The sequence below is a fragment of the Thunnus thynnus genome, chromosome 15, assembly GCF_963924715.1.
Source record: "Thunnus thynnus chromosome 15, fThuThy2.1, whole genome shotgun sequence".
NCBI lineage: Eukaryota > Metazoa > Chordata > Actinopteri > Scombriformes > Scombridae > Thunnus > Thunnus thynnus.
The window spans coordinates 8,829,823-8,855,010 of NC_089531.1; the positions used below are offsets into that span (position 1 = coordinate 8,829,823).

The following is a 25,188-nucleotide window of genomic DNA, read 5'->3' on the forward strand; positions in this document are numbered from 1 at the left end:
CACACGCCATCGTTATACAGTTAGTGAGGCTGCGTTAACTGTTCATGCCTAGATGCTAAGCTAGTAGGCTACGCTACGTTTGAAGCTAAATAAAGAGGCAGCAACAATGGCTACCCATTAACACTAATTTCGTTTCGGAAAGGAAACTTGCAAATGTAGAATGATGTGGACTGAGCAGAGAATAATAAGTAGATAATGAGATGAGTGAAGAGGTTGGAACAGAGTATTGAGGAGGGAGAGAGAGTGAAGGCATTTTACCATTTAGCTGTATTATGTAAAGATTATCCATGAAATACAGTATTAGAAGTTTGTCATCAAAGGACTAATTCAAAAATTTTAAAAAATGCACTTATTGGCTTTCTTGCAGAGAGTTATATGAGAACATCAATGTCACTCTCATGTGTGTATGATAAATATGTAGCTAGGTCCAGGCTGTTGAGCAGGCTCGTCAATCATCTGCTGACATAATCTGATTAGTATCAACACGCACAGCGGCGCTAGAATGAGTTTTGACGTGGGGGGACACCCAGCTTTGGATGATGTAATAGGCTAGTGAACCTTTTCACATCAACTTCTTTCAATCTCAGCCTAGCCGCCCACCGTTTTTAACTAAAATACAGTAAGAAATACATTCCCTCTTCTCATCAGGGTTATTCCAGATCGAAATGGTAGCAGTTTTAGTGCTGTTGCAACCACAAGTAGCCCATGTCCACTAGATTGGAAATCAATATGACACAGCTGATGAAACTGCTGCTGCAGTAACGCTGAACTGGCACCAAAACTGCCCAGTTATTAATTTAACACAGATGGACACATTACTCATTAATGAAAGACCACTTTAGCACAGGTGCTCACCAAGAGCACCTGCTATTTACATTAGTAGAACAATGAAATGTCTGTGTCTTATAGTGCTCTAACCAGTTTCCTGAAAACCTGGTGTGTTAAATTATATGTGAAAAGATACTAGACACTTCTAAACTGGACACACATCCAGGCAAGAAAAATAAAAGGGTCTAGTTCTTTTTAGATAGATTTGGCCATATGAAGCATTTCGCTTCTCCTGGTTCCTTTCTGTCACAACACCATGTCAGATCACTTTGGTTGATTATGATTGGGTTTAAAGGTCCAACATGTTAGAGTAGGCTTAGACATTATCGCTATGACTGTAATACCTGGCTTTGTCCCCCCTGAAAGTTGAGGGGAAAAAAGTCTCATTGTCCCTTTTATTCTGGCGTCTGTGAACACACATAACCAGAAACAGCAGATAAACTAATCCGCAATTCAAAGCACTTTAAAACCAATCAGACAAAAATAGTCAGATTGTAGCTGTTGGAAGTAGTCGTGGAAAGTGTGGATGTGTGATTTTAACGGCAGTTTTCTTCTCATCTATCAGTTTTTCAGTCGTTCTGCCTTGCGGCTGGAAGGCAGGCTGTGTGCATGGTGGGTCCAGAGGAAAGTTTCAGTAATGGAATATGATTAAGTCTGTATGCATGAATAGAGACATTAGCAGAGTTTTATTTCTCTCGGAGCGTTTCAGTGCCTCATGATAATGAAACAGCTTTGTTTTAGCTTGATCTCAATGTGTTTTTGTGGGAGTTTTTATAGTTTCCTTAACCTACGTATGAGCAGGCAATTTTTCTAATGATGTTTAAACATTTCTAAAATTCCTTCAGCACCTTCCAAACCTCATTCTGCAGATGTGAAACACACAGAGACAGTTTATTTTTGTTTGTATTGTTTGAGGGCTTCACAGTGCGATGACCTCCACTGACAGAGGACACACTCATATATTATCTCCACATATGTTCACACCTACACTCTATCCCCGCAGGGCTGTGACGGCTTAGTGTGCTGTAAATTACTCGGGATTCAGAGGCTGCAGCAGAATCTTCTCACCTGTCTGCTACTTCACATAAGTTTGTAAGATGACGTGTGTCTGTTCACATGTGCAGCTGTAATATATTATATTGTGTGCTGAGTACATTGTGTGTGTGTGTATGTGTGTGTGTGACGCTGTCATTGAAAACCATGAATCTCAGCAAATTGTGCTTCTGCGGAACCAAGAAAAACAGTTTTAAGGTGATCAATATACATTTTTAACTGTTAATAGAATTCATTCAAGTTAAATTGAACTGAAAAAATGAAAATCACTGATTACTTTAATTGATTTAAGCTACAAAATCAAACTAATAAATGCGTGTCACAGCTTTGCGGAACCACGAACAATATCTTCAGTTTAATACGATATAAAACAGAATTAAAGGACGTGGCTGGTGATTTTCTACATTTTTCTTATTGTCAACAAATCTCATGTGCAGAGCCAAACCAACGATGAACTCATCCTACTAACTAAGTTTTGTGTGTGTGTATCCAAAGCCTGATATATCGTATCCCTCTGTGCTGTAGACCTCCGTTGTTGCCAAAAAACTATTAAAGACACATTGATGAGTCACACCGCTGCACTGGGTGACATGTTCCTTCATCCGTCAAGAGTTTGTTTATCATAACTTGTTTAGAAACGGCTCCCAAAGAGTAAAAATAGCGATAAGATAGTAACCTGCCACTGCGCATTCACAAAAGCGTTCCATTTACAGAGCTTCACTAGCTTGTTGTGCTACATAACACAACCTCTTGACTTTGTACTACATTGTAAATTTCTCAAAGAACTTTAGTATGACTTGCTATCTTAGTGATATTTTTACTCTTTGGAGCCATTGCTGAACAAGCTTATGGTAATCTGTAACGGTAATAAAACTCTTCATGGACAACGGATCATGTCACCTTGTGCAACAGTGTGACTCATTGACGTGTGTTTAGAGGATATATCAGGCTTTGGATAAACACACAACACTTGAAAGTAGGATAAGATCATTGTTGTTTGGCTCTGAACATGAAATTTGTTGACAATAAGAAAAATATAGAAATCTCAAGCCTTATCCATTAAATCAATCAATAGCCACGCTGGGCAAGCTGTGGTGCTGTCTGCTACAGATTGCTTTCCCCCTGAAAAGTTCCTCTACTGGAGATTGTGGAACAGATAAATACTTCAAAAACTATGGAACCACATCAAGATTTTTACAAAAATAATGGAAAAATACTTGTGTTCAGACCTGATTCAGTTGACATGGTTATAAACTTTAATGTAGCTGCAGACTCGTGAAGGGCAATATATCACATCTGATTATTATATTTTTTTCTTTTATTTGAATAGTAAGCAAGAATGATCCACAATGAGCTGTGAAATTATCCAAAAATGGAAGCTAATAACCCTGAAAATAATCTGAAATTAAAACATGGCCACAATTAATACTTCATTCTGATGTTCCTGTGTCCATGTAAAAGATCAATAAACATATTAGACATTATATTGAAGCCAATAAAAACCATAAAAAGTTGTTATGCCTGCCAAGGGTAAGAAACTTTGAGTCAAAACTGCCCTCTCTGATGCCACTTGGTCTAAAACTTCACTGTTCTCTTACTGCACAAGACCAGGTTCCCAGCACAGTCTCCATTGGTCATGCCACTTTATCTGGCAGTAATAGATGAGTTCACATTCTTTCACACAGTCAAAAGCCCCTTTGATAATAAATGACATCAAGATGTAATTGGTTTCTTTACTATGTGTCTGGTTTCTTCTATGCAACGATTTCAAGTCTGCAGAGAAATACAAATCCCAACCATGCAGCAGTGTAAAGTGAACCCAGCCTGGTAAAGTCTGCTGGTGGGACAGGAGAGGACGGACTGAACTGCTGTAATTGAGATGGGATTTGTGTTAGAGCGGAGGATTAGTGTCTTCCCAAACCCCTGAGAGTCAATAACAGCTGACATAAATTATGTAACTACACTGTAAAATACCCATTCTGAAGAAAGATTTTAATCTAAAATTGAATCTGAAAGTTAGATTTTCCTTTAAAACCCTCCAAACTACCAACAGACATGCAGTAGGTTTGTTTGTTTTCGGTTGATGTTGAGGAAATTCGCTGTCTTTATTCTGTGCAGCCAGACAAACTACATCAGACACAAGATAAATAGTGCAATATTTTGACCAAAAAAAAAGGTCCACTTACTGTACTAGCTTTCTCTGAAGCTTTCAGTCACATCTTATGGTCTTCCTCATCTGCTGAAATGTGGTTGAAAGCTCCAGAAAAACATGGTCGAAAATGAACTTTCATGCTTAATATCATATTTATATTTTTGGAAACTTTGACTGCTTTTAACAAAGTTTTTGAATTTTCTAAACTCTAAATAAGGTGTACCTATTGTTGAAATAATTAGATCATTGATTTTAAAAATAAACTGTTTAAACTGCTAAAGAAATGTGTCTTAATTTTATTAAATTGTAAAACAAACTAGTTTTGCTGATGATCAGACTAAGACATGTTTGAGTCTGGTAACTTTTTCCCTGTGATTATAACTAAGACATTTAAATTATTAGATGTTAATCAAAATCACAAAATCAGTTGATAATAAAAAAAACACTTTCAACATAATAAGGTTTGTTTGTATGAATATTTTTTGCCTCTTCCTGCTTGTGCTGCTCAAGGTTTCACCCAAATCTGCTTTAAAATTTGCTCTTCCTGTTTCACAGCTTTTAGTAAAAAAGAATCAATTTGGTCTTTAACAATTAACCTCATGATGTCAATATTTACTTTCCCACAGTGTACAGAAACTGTAGCATACGGAGTCAATAAGTGCGTCTGGTAGAATATTGGTAGAGAGCAGTGACACTATGAAGGAGGTCTTTCTAATCTGCCTGAGAGGATGGTATCGTCAGAAGAGAAATCTGTCTGGTAGCGGGAAGATTTCAGTCTCCAGGATACAGTCAAATACAAACGGTCATTTTATCCCTCCTGAGTGCTCTGCAGTCGAGCTATAAAAGATTGTGATCCTGAAATAGATTTAAATATCATTCCAAATAGTTATTTGCACTCACCCCACTCTATATCATGGAGTGTAGTTCAATACCTGCACACATATCTGGTTTGGGAGTTGATTAAAGGAATAGTTTGACAGTTTTGAAAGTATGCTTATTTGCTTTCTTGCCAAGAGTTAGTTGAGAAAATCAATACCTCTCTCATCTGTCAGTTTAATACATAACCTGTACATAAAGATGGATGTAGCGAGGTGTGACGTCACCCATTGGTTTGCAATTGAGCCAATTTGAAGCTCAGAGTCACAGCTTATGGTCGTCAACACATCTTTTCTGTTTTCTCAAATAAACAGTGTGGCAACACTGTTGCCTTTCACGCCCTGGAAACACGCCCCGCTATCTTGGACCGAAGCTAACACTAGCTTATTGGGAACACTGTGCGCTGCACACATGTTCTAACGTTAGCTACGTTAGCTAAACAGTACTAACAGGGCAGGTATTTTTATCAAGTAACATTAAACTCAGTGAAATATTGCAACAATAGTCCGACTCAGTGTGAGTCCCAGAGCCGGGGAGAGCAGCAGGAGAGCCAATTGTCAATCACAGCTGTCAATCAACGCCCACACAGCAGACATCAAAGCTACTATAAGTCTTCAAATCTTATTAATGGAGCAATAATTGCTCCATTAATTGTGACAACCATCACACTTATAAAAGGGCCCAAATTTATAGATTGAGACCATAAGGACTTAAAAAAATGATTGACTTAGTATTTCTAGAAAGATGTTGACACTTTTTTGAGTGGGAGTCAGCTGAAGCCAGCATCTAGTGGCCGTTGGTGGCATCAACCTCAAGCCGTGGTAGTTGCCCCTTGGTTTAAAGCTGGACTCAGTCAGTTTATCTTAACATAAAGACTAGAAATCCGTATGCACTGCTGATGCTAATCTAACCTAAGTCTAAGGCTACTGGTTTTCATATTTTTTGTACAGATATGAGTTTTTTCGATCTTCTCAACTCTTCACAAGAAAGCAAACAATCACATTTCCCAACAGTCAAATTATTGCTTGATATACCAAGTCAATACAGGTCATCAGTCTTTTATTTCTTTTGTCTGCTTTATTTTTATTGAGGAAACTCTTCTTGTGCACCACCTCCCGCCTTGCTACAATACACCCAGTGTGTCCCTGTTTTTTTTTTTTTTTTATAAGGTTGTTGACCGTTCATCCCTCAGCTTGACCTGTGTATCAGGGAGTACATAGATCCTGGCCTCCTGTTGGTCCTGGGGTGTGGAACAATAGTGCTAACACCCTGGCTCTGCCATGCAACAGTAAGCCAGACTAATGCCAGGAATGCCAGTAGTGAGCTGGTTGGCATGCACTCTATTTTTCTGCAGGGTGCCTGGGTTTGAGAAGGCTTGCTGCCTTTTCCATGTATCCACGCCCAACTCTGCTACCCCTCTCACATTTTTGCAGCGCTCACAGAGCTATGAGCCATGGATCTGTAATGGTGGTTCAACAATAACAGCTTTTACATTGATTTAACCTCACCTTTTGATCTAATTTTCCGAGCAGGAAAACAATGAGCTCATAGGTGTTGATCAGAGTTAGGAGAAAATGGAACAAAAGTAAATGGAGATAAGATTGTAATCAAAAGGCGTATTTTGTCTTTTATGAGTTATTCAAAAATTCTTCCGGTCATTTCAAAACATTGCTACTCTAGTTAAGATCATTTTCATGTTTTTTCTTAAAACAAAGGATTTAACGGTATAAGATGAGCTGAGAAAATTCTACCATCTGTTTATAAATCACTTTCAGAACATTTTGGAGAAACTTAAAGAGCATGTTGGTCAAGAAATACAAGGCTTTCCTTTAAAAGTGACAATATCAAAGATGTCACACACATTCATTTCCTGGTAACATTTACTGAAAGATCACCTCAGTTGAACCATGAATGACCATGTGTTTCAAAATATCTCAGTATCACTATAATAATTTAATTAGATCTGAAACAGTCTGCATCTTCACTTCTCTTAAAGGTCACAGTTATCAGTAACACCATTCACACAGAATGGATTTGTTGTTCTTTGGTAATAAACGGTTCTTCCGGGTGGCCCTAGAACAGCCTCTAGTGGATCTTTATCAATGCTACACAGAAGGCAAAAAGACAGCTTGAATGTCTCTCTTTCAGAGTTGTAGATCTGAACGATCACAGGCCTCAGAAAACATTTTTCATCATGACACACACTCACACACACACACACAGTTGCTTTTGCAGTGACTCCTCTGTCATTTTGGTCTTCTAAGATTTATTACTGATGATCATACTGTACCATGGACATGGAAAATACCATTGACTGTATATAAATGTGGACGTCATGACAGCTCCTCAAAAGTGAAGCCAAAACATCTTGATCGCCCCCTGGTGGCTGGCTGCAGTATAGGTCATAAGTCCCGCCCCTTCCATGTTAGCGGATGGGACATGAGCCAAACTAAAAAATCAAATAACACATCAAATAATTTTTTCCCAAAGATGGTTTCTGTCATTTTAGGTAGTTCCTATCACACTTATGTTTGACCAAGTGCTCATTTTTCTAATAATTTGTTTTTAATTAGTTATTTGATGATATAAAAAGGGGGTGTGACGTGATGATTGACAGCTGTGACAGCCACTCTCAAACCTCCATCAGGCAGGCGAGGGGGCGTGTCCTGCAGGCCGTCATCCCTCCGTCCGACTCTACTGCGCAGACTCTGGCTCCAAGTGATGTCACACAAGCAAGATGGCAGCTCCTGGAAATTAGATATTTTGGCTTCAATTTTGCATAGTGGCAGGAAGTGGAGACATGTCATCCATATTGTACAGTCAACAGATAATACTTGTTCTGATTGGCTGGCGGGTGTGTGTTACCTTTGTATACACCTCAAACATAGTTCTGGTCAACTAACCACTGTTTTAAATCAGTTTGGAAAGTCTGGTCTGAATGGAATGAGTTGGTAAACTTGGTGTGTTTTCCCTTTGGTTCGGTTTCTTCTCACACAGAAAAAAATCCTAGCGAACCAAAATGAGAGAACGTGAGCAAGAACGTAAACACAGGAAGAAGGTCCTGAAAAGGCTCCTCTGGCCAATTGTTGTGCTAGTCCATGTTGGACCTCAAGTCATTCTCCGACTAGTTGCTACCAACTGTTGATTTTACTCATCCACGTCCCAGCATTATTTCAAGCTCACAGAATACGCCAAGTAGTTGGGTCAGATCAAGGTCAGATCACATTCCCACAACAAACAAACCGCTCCAGAGTTTGTTTGGGACCGGACCAAGACCACATCCTCAAAGGGTCTCTGTACGATTGTGTTGGTCCACACCCCAAATACGATTGATATGTTCAGACCTGCTCAAACTAATCGCACCAAGGAGGAAAATTAGTCTGATTCAACCCGACAAAAAAGCACAGGCCTTAAATTATGGATGATGATTTGAACACAGTTTTTCTTTTTACATGTGGTATGTGGTACATGTGCAATAACGCACTCCGAGATGTCCTGATATAAGAAATAACAGACTTTCTTCGCCTACACCTCATCTTTTATTTTTATCTTTTTATACCAGGACGCCTTGTTGTGAAATATTGCTCACATGAACTGTAGAATTTGCCCTTTTTATGTGTGAGAGAAGCAGGGAGTGGCAATAGTAAACAGATTATTTTTAGCTGCGGACAGATGACTCCCTGAGTTCTTTGTGTCTGTTTGTATATGTGTGTGCAGATGAGATGCAACAACTGCACTCGGAGTTTGATATACAGTAACTCTGATGAATCTAGACAGTGAGGGATGACACCCAGGACAGTATCACCTCCTCCCCCTGATGGCGTGTGTCATGTCTGAGTTTGGCTTGTGTCTGGAGCTGACCCAGAACAACCCCCACCACCACAGAGTGCACCGATTCTGCTCCGGCATGGTGGGAAGAACCACATCCCAGAGAGGAGTGAAGGGAGTTTGTCAGGTCTTGCACCTCTGATTAAGAGGAACATGAGACTTGGCTATGATTCGGGTCTGGAGTCTGGTGGCTTAGTATGTCACGTAATGACATTTCGCAAGAAAACTTAATTTCCTTTATCCTCAAATACTTCAACTGCTTTTTGAAGACCTGCACTAATTAGTTAATACCTTTGAAGAATGGTATTTTTGGAATAAACAACAACAACATAAAAAAAAAAACAAATTATTTGCACATGTATCAGATGTCTCACACTTTGTCTCTGGTTATTGGAACGGATATCTGTATTTTCAGCAAGCTGTGAATTCATAAGATGTTATGCAAGCTTTGGTTTTGCACAGTAACCTAGTTCCACATTCTCAGAGCATTAAGTATGTGAACGTCTATCAAGGTGTGAATATTATACCACTGTCATATTTTTGAGGATACAGTATGAAAAGTGTACATTTATGTAGAGAAATAGGCATAGACGTTATTTCTTTTTATAATATTCCAATTGAGATGATGTTTCAGATGTGGTCTGCCAGTTGGTGTGTAATTTTGACTCCCTGTCATCACCAGAGGCTTCATTTCTTTCATGTCAAGCCGTTTGCTCTACTGCTGCTCTGCTACAGTGCTGAGGCTGCTTGGTCTTGACAAGCTGTATTTCTTTACATACCTTCACTGACGGAGGACTTCAGATTTACTGGATCAAACACATTTGCTTATTGAACAGTCACATGGTGCATAATTTGTCTGATTCCATAATTGCGGTAGTCCAAGCTTGGGTCAGTTTCGGTTAATTCTCATTAACTGGTAACTCACCGGTTCATTTTTCGTTTGTGAGAGCTGTCCAGCAGTAGGTGATCACAGCTAGCTTGACTTTTAGCTCATCCTTCTTCTCCTCAAAGTGTTTTTCAGTGCGTTTAGTCACAGTAGCTCTCCATGGCATAACGTACTCGGGCTCAAGGTATGAATATAAATAATAATACGAATATAAGGCGACCCAGATTATAAGATGACCCCCCCTTTTCCAACAGATGTTTTTGGAAAAATAACATTACTTTTTGAATATAATTTACATCATAGTATAGTTACATACTCACACACTCTTCTACCAGGCTCTTGGAAGCAGTCAAAAATGATTTTCTCCAGCTGTCAGCATTTATACGACTGCCTGTTTGTCTTTTTGAGCTCCTTATCATCTGTGACAGTGGTATTTGGCAGTTTGACATATTCCGTTGCTGCAGTAGAGACGTTGGAAGATGCTTTGGACTCGTTTTCACTCGTCATGAATTTATTTTCTCCGTGGTAGAAAAAGATGTTACACCAACCTTCAGAAACTCCTGCACATTAAACCGGACTAATGATTCACTTTTAGTGCTGAATGACTCTAACACACTCACTATAAACAGACTTTAAGACACTCGCTAACCTAGCAACATTAATGCTACAAACAACCCATAATGCAACAGTCTGTGTAGAAGTCGGTTTTAAAACCACTACTATATTCATTCAAAAAGAATATCTGATGTTGTGAACACATAATTGTCTTGCCGTTAGCGGAGTGTGTATGCAAATTAACCTATAGACTGATATGTGTAAGCGGTCAAAAATATTCTCAGCAGTTAATTGATTAACGGTTAACTGTTGACATCCCTCGTCCAAGTATTTGTGATCTAACTGACTATCTGAACAGCTGAATCCAGTGATTTGTCATTTGTTTATTTATCTGTCTGCCACCCTTGATGTTGATGAAAATCACACCAAAATGCATCTCTCCACACTACTGCAGTTTGGCAGTAGACAATTTGTCTTATCAGGCTCATCTAATAACATTAATTCTGTCCATCTAGATATGCTAATGCCAGGACTCTGTTTTTTTCATGCTGACTGACACCTAAATGGATCAGAGCCATCAGTACTGTTATCAGTTACTCTTGTGTTTTTCTATTACTATTTAAAATATCCTCTCTGTGTTCTGTTGTTCACCCCCAACATTATATCCAGTCATTAAAAAAATATCCAGTTTTGCTAAAAGCATGCTAGATTTACAAGTCCAAAAAATGTTAAAGGACTTCAATGAGCTGTGTCTGCCCCTGGACATTATTGGACTTTCTGAGAAGAAAGTGCTGCCTGATAGGCTCAATTTAGTGGATAAAAGTCCTCTATGAGTCAAAACAAAGTGAAATATTTGATTAAAACAGAAAGGAGCTCAGTGATTTTGGAGGGACTGCTTTTCTAATTGTGCTCTTGTCCTTTAGAGGCAGTAATACATAGAGCAGAGTTTTGGGCAGTATGCATTTAAAAGGAGCATTTGAATAATTGAGTGGAGTTCGACCCATTGTGTTGTCTGTTACAGTCAGTGTGTATAATTATATAAAAATCTGGGGTCTGTTGTCATCACTCGAAGGGTTAATCTCTCAGTTAGTTCCCCACAGTCTTCATCTCATTCGGACCTCATCCCCCACCCAAGGTACTCAACATCTATCTTTGTCTCTTCACTGCTGCTGCAGCAGTTGGCTGAAAATGGATCTATGCAATAACTTCAGCCTGACAAGCCCTCATTGATTGTATATTGATTGGAAAAATGGGTCATTACTGCTTTCCTGAATAATATCTTTACCCTTACACAAGGTTGTAGCACCCATGGCTAAAAATACTTTATGTCAACATTGTAATACCATTTATTATACAGGTGTTCTACATTGATACCAGTATCTGGTTTCTGTTTGATCACACTTGACCTAAGCTCAATTGGGCAGAAGTATAACATGAAGGATAAGTGTGTGAAAGAGTGCAAAGTCAGAGCCTGGTTGTTGAATTCAGCAGCACTGTGTTAGCAGAGAAAATAATTTTTCCTAAACCAGGTGCCTCTTGGAAAACTGAAAAAAAAACAGCAGCTAATTTTTTCCTGTTTTAATATGGGTGAAAGTATTTCCTGTTTGTAGCTGCAGCATTTTGAGACAGATTTGCCAGTAATTTAGTGTAATGTGTGTTTCATGTTTTTGATTTACCTCATAAAGGGAGCCTTGTTTTGTTTGAGGACATTTCTAAATTTTGTTATCATGATTTATGGGTCTTATGTCTATGAGAATGTGAAATATTTCAGCTATTTATCTATTATAATACAAAGCAGCTGTCAAAGCTATGCTCTTCGGATCAGCAGAATATTTCAGACATGCAGCACTTACAACCTTACAACCCTTTTCATTGAATTTTAATAGATTTGCTTTTAAGTAGTCTGACCACTGCACACTTAATTAGGAGGAAAACAAACCCTCTGCAGGAAATGGCATCGACAAACAAGAACCTGTGTGAACCTGTGCTCCTGATGCATGTGACCATATGACCATCTGTCCTGTAGAGCTGTGTTAATTAATCAGATCATGTGATATTGATAGAAGTAGAAGTAGTAATCCCACTTTAGGACTCAGAAACAGACCACACACAAACATTACATAGACAATCTAAAACAGCTCACACATACACTTGCACAAATAAACATGACTATACTAAACAGACAGGTCAGCCTCACGTCCGCTGTGAGTAATCCACTGCTTCATCAGCCTGGGTACAAAAGACTGATTTAACTTCACCATTCTCCATTTTACAAAGCCTATTAACAAAACAAACACGTCTGTGCTGACTCAGTACATTGTGAAGTGGGTGATCCATGCTTTCCAGGATGCTGAGATTTAGACAAAGTTCTTGTATTGTGTGTTTCAGTAAGTCGTGGATTTCACATGCAGTGAGCTGGTTTTCCCATCAGTCTTAATCATTCTGTTATATCATCTTCTTTTGACACAATACAATACTTTACATACATATACAATACAGTTGTAAGGTCAGGACTTTGACTTGGCCTTTCTAAAACGTTATCTTTCTTCTGCTTTAACCATTCTTTCGTAGAACTACCTGTGTGTTTAGGGTTGTTGTCTTACTGCATGACCCACTTTCGGTCGAGCTTCAGTTCACAGACGGATACCTTGACATTTTCCTGTAGAATTTGCTGGTACAACTCAGAACTCATAGCTCCTTCAATGATTGCAAGCTGTCCTGGTTCAGAGGCAGCAAAGCAGCCCAAACCATGATACTACCACCACCATGTTTCAGAGATGGGTTAGGGTTCTTATGCTGGAATGCAGCGTTTGCTCATCGCCAAACATAATGCTTCTCATTCAAGCCAAAAAGTTCAATTTTGGTTTCATCCATCCACAGAACATTTTTCCAATCACCTTCTGGCTTATCCGTGTGGTTTTGAGCAAACCATAAACGGCAGCAATGTTCTTTTTGGAGAGAAATGGCTTTTTTCCTTGCAACTCTGCCATGCACACCATTGATGTTCAATGTTCGCCTGATGGTGGACTTGTGAACATTGACTGTAGCCGCTGCAAGAGAGACCTTTAGTTTTGTAGACATTACCCTGAGGTCCCTTAACGCCTCCCAGAGTATTACACGCCTGCTCTTGGTATGATTTTTGTTGTTCGACCAGTCCTGAGGAGGGTAACAATGGTGTTGAATGTCTTTAATTTGTACAGGATCTGCTTGACAGTCGACTGGTGGAGTCCAAACTCTAGAAATGGTTTTATAACCCTTTCCAGCTTGGTGAGCATCAACAACTCTTGTTCTTCAGAAATATCCTTTGTTTGAGCCATGACACACTTCCACAAACCTGTGTTGTGAAGCTCAGACTTTGATAATGAAGACCCAGATTTCTTTTCTTTAAATAAGGCAGGGCCTCCCAGACTTACAATTAATTGTCATCCCATTGATTGAACATCAGACTCTACTTTCCCCTTCAAATGAATTTATAATCCTAGAGGTTCACATACTTTTGCCACACACAAATATGTAACATTGGATCATTTTCCTAAATAAATAAACAAACAAGTGTAAGGTTTTTGTCTCATTTGTTTAACTGATGTCTCTTTATATAGTTATAGGACTTGAATGGAAATCTGATCACGTTTTAGGTCATATTTATACAGAAATAGAGCAAATTCTAAAGGGTTCACAAACTTTCAAACAGTGCTGTATCTTTGGGTTATGGACTGGTCAGTCATGGTCGGGACAAAACAAAACATATGAGGTTGCATGTTGGGCTTTGGGAACAGTTTTCACTATTTTTGGACATTTTATAGACCAGACAACTTATAGATTAATCAAGACAATAATCAACAGATTAATCAATTGTGAAAATAATCATTAGTTGCAGTCCTAATTTTTTTTTTCTTAGGTTATAAAACAAACATAATAACATAATAATGTTGATGGCCAATGCAGAAACAAATCTGGATTACTATTTCATACTATCCAATAACTTCATTGCAATCATCTTGGTGTGATGACATGAGTGACATCATCACATTTCTGGTATTGATTTCAGACAAACACAGATCACATTGGAACATGTTTTGTGCTGATCCGGGATCCTCTGAGACCTCTTTCCCCCCCATCTGTGAAAAGTTGTCCTAGCTTCTCATTTTACCATAACAGAGCTGCTCTGCAGTGCTGCAGAAATCTGAGCCAATTAGCTTTGTATACAAATTAAATTATCTTTGCAACTTCAACAACCAGAATTATTATTATTCTTCATTAAAGTGTGTAAATCTACTGAAATCAGGAGCTGATAAAAGGGTGCAGCTCTAGAAATACACAAATTCTTCATACACAAGCCATGTGTTGTCTTCCACTTCTGGTGAAAGCAGTTGCATATGCTCTCTGTTGGTTTATACTTAGTCAGTATAGCATTTTCAATATTGCTGACTTGAGGCACGACACAGCAGAGAAGTGCCAGCCATTCACTAGAGGCTTGGAGAGACTGCTGAGTCAAAGACATCATACCCTTGACTGTCATCTTCTGAAATAATACTGTCAAGGCTTTTGAAATTTAAACCTTTATAACTCTTGGTGTACTGACCATAATTACCTAGAAGTAAATGGATCTGACTATTTTCTAAATATTTTTTTTAAAACGTCTTATTTATTGATAATACAGTAGCTATTACTTACGTAACTTTCAATTTGTGGTGATGAAGAGAATTTGTTTTGCAGCTGTAATTGGTGATTGCAGCTGATGGGGGGATATGTTGTTCTTCATTTCATCACTTATTATTCTTGTCGAGTGCAGCTTTAAAGGGGACCTATTATGGTCATTTCCAGTTCTATATGTTCATTCTGGGACTCCACTAGAGTAGCTTTGCATGATTCACAGTTCAAAAAAATCATCCTTATTTATCTTATAATAACTCTTTATGCAGCCCCGTAATTCAGCCTCTGTCTGAAACAGGCCGTTTTAGCGTCTGTCTCTTTAAGGCCTCCTTCCTGATGAGCCCGCTCTATTCTGATTGGTTAGCTTCAGGAAGCTGCGTCACAGCCGACTTCTGGCTGCTCTGGAGGCACCGCAAACAAATAATGAACCAACACATGAAAGAATCTTAGCAGCTACTTTAGCAACCAAGGCTACAGAATGGACGGCCGTTTACAGGCACGCACAACGATCTGATGTCAGCTTGTTGGCAAGGTAGAAAAAAACGCCACAAACGAAGTGTTCAGATTGAAGTCCTGGCTTTTGACTTGCAGCGAGCATTTCTACATACATTCACCTCAAGTTTTGGAACTTTGACAATGTTTAACATAGATATCCAACATCATAACAGTATATAAATAACAGAAAACCACAAAAAGCATAATAAGTCCCCTTTAATTATTATAGATAATGATTTGTTAAAAAGGAGCATTTAGAGAGCAAGTTTTAGTTTACTAAAATGTGCTCTGTCATACCAACCCGTCTAAAGTCCACGGTCCCCTCTGCAGCACTTTTCATGAAAACTAGTCCCCTCTCGTGCAGTGGTGGAGTGTTTCAGGGGGAAATAATGCTGAGTCATTGAGTGGGAAATTACACTGTGGTCCTGAACAAAAAAATATCATATCTCTCATGTTTTCCTCAACAATTTATTTTTATTTGAAGGGATATCATAGTTTTACTCCAGCCCATTTAAAGATATATGTTCAACTTCATCTCCTAGACCAGTACTACTAGAGGAATATTTTATCAGCGCATTCAAACCTGTCCTTGAATAAAACATGCGTACCTCTTTCAGCAGTATTTTTTCCTATTACCTGCTGCCTCTCAGTCAAAGAAGTCATCGTTCCTCTCTTGCTGTGCTGACTACACACACTGTTATGATGTGACAGTGGAGTGTGACTGTTACTGGTTCAGGCACCTCCCTGTGAAACACCACGAGGATGAGACGGGACATCAGGGAGGGGTGGGAGGTGGAAAGGAGGGAGGTGTGCTTCTTTCTTTCACAATTTCTCTGCTGTCAGGGATTGTGTGCGAGAGGGCAGGAGAGAGAGAGAGAGAGAGAGAGAGAAAGGGAGTGAACAGAAACACTAAGCTGCCAATTCCTGTGGCAGCAGCGGAGAGAGAGGGAAGCAGAGAGGGTTAGAAACAGCCTGCCGTTAGCAGAGAGACGTTTCCATCCTCCAGCGTGGTGGTGCGGGTCTGAGCTGACCTTGCAGAGCTCAGGCTCGACCGTTTGGAGCCTCAGGCAGCTGCAAGCAAGGAGACCGCGAGCATGGATCCTGCAAGGTCTATCCAGCATGAGATCAGCTCTCTCAAAGGTACTTTTTCATACTGCTCCCTCAGACTTTTGTTATCACCATCATATGCTTTCAGGACCGCCTTGTTTTCCCACAATCCCTCTCTGGTGAGGACTTCCTCATTGTATTGATGCAGGCTGAACGAAAAGTTCAGTTCTGAAGGTTTAAGTGCTGCTGGGTTAGATTGAGGAATTATAATCCTCTGTTCTCGCTCGCTAGCTGCATGTTTTTGTGGATAAAAGGGATGAAAAGCTTTTGTTCCCCTTTGTGTCCAGGCGTGACCACGGGGGTTGGACCAAGGGTCAGGGGTAATAATTATGCTTAGACGGTGTCTTTTTATGAGCGTGTGTGTGTGTGAGATGCTGCGGGAGGCTGCTGCTGCTGCTGCTGCTGCTGCTGCATGCGGCACGTTGAATGCGTCTGCGCTGGGAGATGCAGAGTAGAGAGGTTGCTGCTGCATCGCCGCGGTAACAGCAGGTGGCCAAGTGTTGCCCTGCCCCTCACTCAGGGATGGGTTTGTTAGTGCAGAGGGCACGGTTAAAACTCTACATCTGTGCATGTAGAGGAAACTTATCTCTACGTTCTCTCTGCTTGTCAGGCTGCAGCATGGTTCCATGTTTGCTTACATTTAGAGTTTACATCACCAATGTTGCTCCTCCCACCTTCCTCACTTCCTACTTTACTTCACTTCAGTATTTCACTTCAAAAATGAAATTATAGACAATGAAATTTTGGAAAGTTTCTTGTACAATTGCTTTTGTTCTTGTATAGCTCTCAAATGTTATATAGACCTTTATAACATATCAGAATGTTTTTTTTTGTTGTTGTTTTTGTAACAAGTTTGTATTTCTCTCAGTTTTGAAAAGATGTATAGTTTTAATATCTATACTGAAATTTGCATGTTATATCAGCACTAGTTCCAAAAATTCAAATGGTGCCAGCCCTATTCTCTGCTGAGTTTGAGAAAAACAAACCAACTGCGACCCCTGTCAACATTTGTTTGTTGTCGCTGTGACAACGCATTAAAAAGATTTACTCAATAGGACCTCACCACTTAAGCAAAGTAAAGCATCCTTTATGTATTTCTTTAACTTATTAATTGGTATCCACCCAACTGTCTGGACTCTCTGAGAAATTTTGTATCCCTAGGGCATCTTAATTTATTCAAATACTCTTCCTGTCTTCCCTCATGTCTCCTCCACCCTGCAGGTACTACTGTCTGCGATGCATGCCTGGTATTTCTAGATTTAGTTAATCAGATATTCAGGCCGTGGAGAGTGTGCTACTTATACACAGATCTTTTGATCAATGTTCCCCATCTACATCTCACTAAGAAAAGAATTAACAGCAGACTGACTGACATTTTTAGGGACAGAAAGTCTCTAATTTGAGTTGACAGAACCCAGCCAGACTGGTGAATCTGGCTGTGCCCAAAGGATAACCCCTTTAAAAAGCTCCTCTGTGTGGAGCTGAGGTTTGTCTGGCCTGGTGAAATGTGGTAACACTTTGGAACAGTTTTCCAAGCGGCAGAGGCATTTAAATGATCCTGGAGGGGGATCTGAAGGAGTCCTACCCACTCGGATAGGCTGAGAATGTTTTCCCCTGGGCTTTAGAGACAAAAGCTCCCTCGCTTCACTGAGCGCTCCCAATGGAGTTACTTAATATGTTGGACACTGCTGCTTACTCAGTCAGACCCAGTTCATTTGTAAGCATGTCGTCACCTCAAGACCATTGCTCCCATTGTCCATTCTTGTCAGCTATTTTCAGGCACTTGGTACAGAATCAGCTCTTTAACACAAGAGTCTGTTGATGATCTTTTGTTTGTTTCAAGATCACCAATGGCACTTTTTAAACACGGCCTTGTCACTGGCAGTTGTTTTCACCCAGTATAACAGCATGGTGCTCCTCCTCTCTGCTTTACCTCTTTTCTACCAGCCTGCTCAGGGTCTTGACCCAGATATTTTGAGCTAATTTTGGGCTTATCCAAATCTCAGAACAGGCACCGAGGAAGACTTTTGAAAAATCCCAAGGAACTGCATGTGGCTACGTTTGCTAAGACCTCACTTGCTTGGAATGAAATTAATCCTTTCTGTCTTTCTCACTTAATTTTTTATTCCTTTGTTACTTTTCTTATCCCCTTTTAACTATGAGCTCAACCACCAGCCTTTTGACAGTCTCAACCTCATTTAACCTTTGGCATTTGTGGAGCGCTACCACTTATTGTGTCTGTCAATATGTGTGTTTCAACACTCTATCCACACCTGGGTTTCTGTCTAGCCCTTATCAGCATGTTTTCACAAACAGTACGCTATTGTGAATTATGCTTTCTGAAGGTTATGTGCTGGTGAAAGGAAGATTGCTGGGCATTTAAACAGCACAGTATCCAGTTAAAAGAGGTTCAGGGCAGGGGTCAGTGCACCTGACCTCTGACTAGGGTAGTGTTGCAGTGCATGGCAGAGAGGCAAAGTAGCTTCCTGACATTAGGCAGGTTCAGTCTTGAATTTTGCAGACAAACAAGGCAAATAACAACTTCAGTTAAGGTTAAAGGGTAAGGCTGGTGATATTCTATATTTTTGTTATTGTCAACAAATCCCTTGGAAAGACCAAAACCAAAAGGGCAATAGTCCATCTATCCATCTGTCTGTAGCTCTCAGCTCAGACTCATTTGTTCCAACTGAAGATGTACATATATCTTTAAAAATAGATCATGAATGTAAGTAAACTTTAATTTTTTTAAAAAGGCTAAATATTTTCCTAAAATAGCTGGGCACTGTAGTTTTTAGAAAACATCACTTAAACAGAAAGAATTTCACAAAAAAATAAAAAACAATAATAAAAATAAAAGAATATCACCAGACTCTTCCTTTAACAGAATGTATTGTTACAGTGCCTAAAAATCAGATTGTATTATGATAAAAGACATTTGAGTAAAAAATTAGTGTTTTCATTGCAAAAACTTGGTTCTGGGGAGAACTCTGAAGTCCTTTGTAGTTGTGACTGGCGTTAAATGACCCTCACTGTGGTACAAATCATAATTTGTATGAAAACCTACAGAAAAACAACTTTAATAATAATTATAATATTGTGATACCCCACCCGCTGTCTCTGAGGCTGCCTTCTGGATTTTGGCTGACAGTGGAGGGTCGTCAGTGTAATAAGGTTCACCTGGGCCTGCTGACATCCAACCTGCATCATCTTCTTTTAATTTTAAACTTTGTTCTAAACACCTTATTGTTTTGTGTTAGTTTTAGTTTTAATAAACATTTGTTTTAAGCAAACTCTTGCGTGGACTCCCTCCTTGTCACCTTCTTGAGCCAGTTTGCGACAATTTTCACTTTTTCTTATCACTTCATGTCTTAAACTGGGCAACATGATCTGAAATTAACAGCAAATAATCAGGATGCATTACTGATTACAATTTGAAGAGGTAACTGTAATAGAATACATTTTAAAGAAGCTTGCTGAGTCGTCGCAGTGGTTTTCAGTTCTTTCTTGCTGCTGCTTTAGTCGTGCCTAGACATCATGATGCCCGAAAATATGTAAACACAGTAAACCCTGTTGCTCACAATATTACCTGATACTTACAGAACTTATACTTGAGCAGGTGTGCGTTCGATAAGACATCACAATAAAAGTGATGGGTGCTCAGGCTGCATCAGTCATTGTTTTTACTGTATAAAGAGTTTGTACTGTAAAAACAGTGCTGAACAGGCAGCAGCTGACAGCCTGCTCGTCAATAAACCATGCAGTTGATCTGGGGTCGTCAGCTGTCTTCTCCACGCCCAGAGGGCAGTCCATTGTGTCTAACAAGAACAGAGGCGGACAGGAAGTGCTTTTCAATGTCAGTGATACACATGATATTGTTTTGACATTGCAATAGCAATATCAGTGAGGCAAATGTACTGTATACTATATCTACACATTTCAACAAAGCTGTAATAAGATGTATTTGTCTTTTTACTGTTTAACTTAATTCACTTTTGATATTATTTATACAAAAACAGAAGGTGGTTTTTAAGCAGATGTGTTCTCAGTCATAGGTAATTTCACCTCATGAGTGATCATGATGCCTTGATTCACAGGCCTGATTGCTGCATCCAATGGGACACATAAACAGTATGTTGGCTCCCTCAAGTAAAAAACAACATGATTAACATCATGACAGGCTTATTATGTGGTTCCCTGATGGACTATAAGTAGATGGTTTAGATCGGAATCTGCAATCTGGGGACGAGTAAGTATTCTTCTATGATTTGCTTCCTCATTGCTCCAAAGTATCCTGTACTTGTATATCTGCAGTCAGGCTCTGTTTGATATCTGCAGATAACAATCCAGTCCAGTCCAGTCCAGCATCAGATCAGCATTTTCTCTTTCCTCCACTGCTGCACTTTCTGCTTGCCAAGAATTTACCAGCATTAAATGATTCAAGAGGATGGTGCAGGAGATAAATAACTAGCTGCTGAGGTGGGGCATAGGGGCTCATAGTTTGAAATATATGATACTAATACACAATAATACACAAAACACTTGATTTTTTTTTTTTTTACCACATTTCTGTACTGTTGTAAATCTTGAACATATCATGTATCAAGTGGCTTCGTTCGTTCAGCGTGACTGATCAGTTAGATGTTGCTGATGCATACATCCTGTTGGTATTTCATGGTCAGAGATGAAGGGCTCATATGTCACTTTCCCAGTGTCAGAGGGGCTCTCAGATGCTTCAGTGGCAATTTGAGCTGCAGGAATCGGTGGACAACCGTGTTTTAGATTCCTCACCTGTTTCTGCCCAGCCAGATGTATGATTCACTCCAGATGGGATAACAGGAGTCACATAAAGTGTATGACTCAAAACTGCAGAATCACAAAAATACATCTTAGAGTTTGTCCCACCCTGATTAAAGTGGCTATAATCCATATTTTTATATTAACTATGGATCACATGATAGAGACTGAATATCAGACTTTTATTCATCAGGTGGCCAGAAACTCCAAATGAATGCTAATGTTTATCCTTAGGTGCTGAACATGTAAATAAGTAACTGTTTGCTAACAAGTTTCCTCATAACAACAATAAGTGTTGTGTTTACAGCTTATTTCCGCTGCCCCCAACTGGTCAACACAACAGATATTAAAGATTTAAGTATGAACAAGGCTAAACTTCTACAGCTGGTGGCTGTAGTGGAGACTGCACCGGTTCTGTTCGGCTGTATTTATACACAGTGGTTCAGGGAACAACTAACATATTTTAGTTTAGCATGGTAGCATGCTAACATCCACTAATTGGCACCAAACACAACAGCTGAGGCTGAAGTGTCATTAGTTTTGCAGGTATCTGATCATAAACCAAAGTATTTCACAAATAAATATTTTGACCTGAAGATGGGTTAGAAGAAGTTATGATGAGAAGTTAAGAGATTACCAAAGTGATTATAATTCATCCCATGAGGGACATAAATGTGTGTACCAGTTGTTGAGACATTTCAATGAAAACCACAAATGTCAACCTCATGGTGGCATAAGATGAGAAGTCACAGGATCACTAACATCATTAGGATTCATCTGAGAACCATGAACGTTCGCACAAAATATCATTGTGATCCATTAAATACTTGCTGAGAAATTTCAGTCCGGACCAAAGTGGTGGACCAACCTACTAACAGACAGACATTGCCATCACTAGACCCATGCCACCAGAAGATGTTGAGATATTTCACAGAATAACTAAAAAGTCTGATCATAGATCTGTAAAACCAGGTTTTAGGCCTTGAAGGAAAATTAAGTGATTCAATTAAGCGTTTTAGTGACCAAACAGCAGTATGAACGAAATAACCTGCATTTCACAGGGTGGGAAACTGTAGAAGTGCATTATGGGTCAGAGCAGGATTGCTTTTGATGAAATTAAAAAAAGTTTCAATCAGAAAACAGACTTGTACCAAGTCAATTAAGACCAAGGTATTCTAGCCTCCTAATTGAGATCCTTGTGTAATGATGTATTCTAGTTGTATAATTCAGTCTGTGAGCACTGAATATCTGGGCAGCTTTGGTTTGTGTTCCTCAGTAATAGTCAGTGTAATCCTGTTATAGCTGTCAGTGAGTCTGTCAGTCATGCTGGTTGACAAGTCCGACCACAGTCTAGCTGAGCAGCGTCCTAACTTCGCTGATGTGATTACATAATCTCATTAACCTCAGGTTTCCTGTAATTGAGAGGGGCAACTGCTGCCGTAATTTGACACATCCTCCCTAATCATCCCCTCCCTTCTCTAATCCTCCTCTCCGTGGGACATAATTACACTTTTTTATGCTTTGTTTTGTCAGGGAGACAGGGGATCAGCTGGGAGATTGAAACCAGGTGACTTTTAAGCCACTTGTAAGTCAATTTTTTAAAACACAGCAGCATCTGGGTTTCTTGTTGAGCTTTCCCTAAAGTGGCCAGAGGGTGGCACTGTTAGTGAAGCTACTGCAGGCTGATGCATATTGTTAGAAATGGTGGAGCCTTAATGAGGTTACATTCTCAAGAGTTAAGTTCTATAAAGAGGGCTGCTACCTCCATTACCATGACATTTGGCTTTATTTTATTTTTCTTTAATCTTGCCTGAAATGGTCCTGCGGTCTACACATTGATCTGTATATCATGCCATTAAAAGTATTTTCTCCAATAGACCTGGTGCTGTTCAATCCATTAACAACTGTAGTAACACTCTGTGTTTTTATGTCAACACCATTCCAGCTTTTAAAGCGCTTTCTTTCCATTTTTACTGGCAGTAAAAATTTTAAAGAGTATGTTTTTTTTTAAATTGTGGATATTCACTTCGGAACAAACCTCATTTTCTCTAACTGTGTTGCTCCTTTTTTGTGTGTTTTCTCCTTCTAGGTAAGTGGCTGTTCCTGCTTTATAAAACTCTTTGTGGGTTGACTTGTGGCTACAAGGTGACGGTTTGGGCCGGTGGAGGTGGTCAGTTGGCACAGAAAGGGTGAGCCCCTCCTTCCTGTATGCGCTGCGGATCAAACCTACATGTAATGTTTGGCCTTTTCTTTCATCCCAAGTGTCCTCTGGTTTTGGTCCTCTCAAAAAAGAGAGTTTTATGATATTGAGTCTCTCCCTTTTTTCACTACATCCCCCTATTTATTCAATGTTCCACTTGTTACACACCACCGTTGCGAATCAATTTAGCGTTTTATTCGACATAATAACGATAATGACTGGGGAGTCTACGCTGTTTTTGTTGATCTCTTGTGAGGCTTCAGGATATTTGTCATCATATTTGACATTCTCTTTGCTCTGATGTCAGTCCAAGTGAATCAACTGGATCTGGTCTGCAGCTCGAGGCTGTTCTCTGTCTCTTTTCTTGTCTTTCTTTATGTACTTCTGTTTCTTGCGGGAAATCTGTAATCCCTTGATGAAAAGATAGGACCGCATGTGTTTAACATCAGCAACTCACAGTCAGATTCAACAGTCGGTTGGTCTCCTTTTATGAGCAGAATCGGTGCTTCAAATAATCATTATTTTCATCAATTAACCTGTTTATTATTTTTATAATCCATCGTCTAGTCAGGAAAAAGTCAAAAATGGTGACTAATGAATAATGAACATTTTTTCTTTTTTCTTCTTTAACGACTTCAGCAATTAATTGATAATTGTTGTTGATACATTTTCTGTCAGTCTACAAAGTGATTGATTCACTAATTGTTTCAGCTCTAGGCAGCATCCGTTGGCTTTGTGATCAGGTTTGATGAGTTTCCGCGTTAGAAATCCTGTCTGGACCTCAGAGTATCTCGTTTCCTGTATATACTACTCATACTATATTTCTCTTATGTAACCAGAGTTAGTTATTTTCAAGCATCATGTCAAAATCATACTGTTGATTTAAAAAGAAAAATGTTTTTATTCCTCCCACTAACATTTAAGTTTGTCAGTAATTGTAAGTTATAAAGCTCTTGTGCTTGTGCCATTTCGAGAACTTGCTTGGCATGAGATGATGTTATAAAAGCTGCAGGGGCTGTTTGTTTTCCAACCCTCACCGCAGGCAAAACAGCCGACGACAGCCAGCAAGGCGCCCGCCGCATGAAAAAAATCTGCTCTCTCCTCATGAGACCTCTTCTTTGCCACTCTCCTTCAGGCAGATCATTGTTACTATCATGGATTTTTCTCAAGGTGGTGCAAAGTCTGGGAGTGATCTGGAAAGGACAGAGGACTGGGGCACAATCAGGAGCTGGACAGAGGGGAGGTGGAGCACTTAGGGTGAAAGGGTTTATTTTAAAGTAGCCCCTTTTCACACTGTCAGAGTTGGGTTTATGAGGAGGGCAAGCTGATATATAGGACTCCACTAATGGAACCCTACACATATCATGCTGACAAAGTGGCCTCAGAGTCTTTCCTGGACTGAAGAGGAGTGTCATCCAAGGCTTTGCCAAAGTGCCTTTAAGTTTTGTTCTTGCTTATCTGGCACTCAAAAACACCATTGTTGCACCACTGTCGATATATTACCCATTACCTTGAATTCCCTCGGGTGACATCCTTGCAGTGACTACATCTGTAGACAAAGTTTCTTTTAGTTAGTTTGTGTCTTTTAAGACAGGAAGTGTTCAAAATCTGAGAATGAGGGTATTTTAATGAGCCATGAAGCTGCCTGATTGAGGCCCTGCAGCCTTCATGGAGAAAAAGTAGCCCAAGTGTAACTATGTGCCGCTACAACTGCACACAATACCCTAGAGTTTATATTAGTTATGCTTTAATTGATTTTTT

The 25,188-nt window shown here is 39.5% G+C and overlaps 1 protein-coding gene across 7 annotated transcripts in view; it reads left to right on the forward strand.

Moving 5' to 3' along the window:
• pleca (plectin a) overlaps positions 1-25,188 on the forward strand; it is a 102,337-nt gene that overhangs the window by 12,745 nt on the left and 64,404 nt on the right. For 2 of the 7 annotated variants that reach the window (XM_067612318.1, XM_067612320.1), the window contains exon 1: positions 16,334-16,466. The exons of the other annotated variants lie outside the window; for them this stretch is intronic. In XM_067612318.1, coding sequence (XP_067468419.1) covers positions 16,421-16,466 — 46 coding nt within the window. In that variant the 5' untranslated portion in view covers positions 16,334-16,420. Of the gene's footprint in view, positions 1-16,333; positions 16,467-25,188 lie in introns of those variants that run through there. 7 annotated transcript variants of the gene reach the window in all.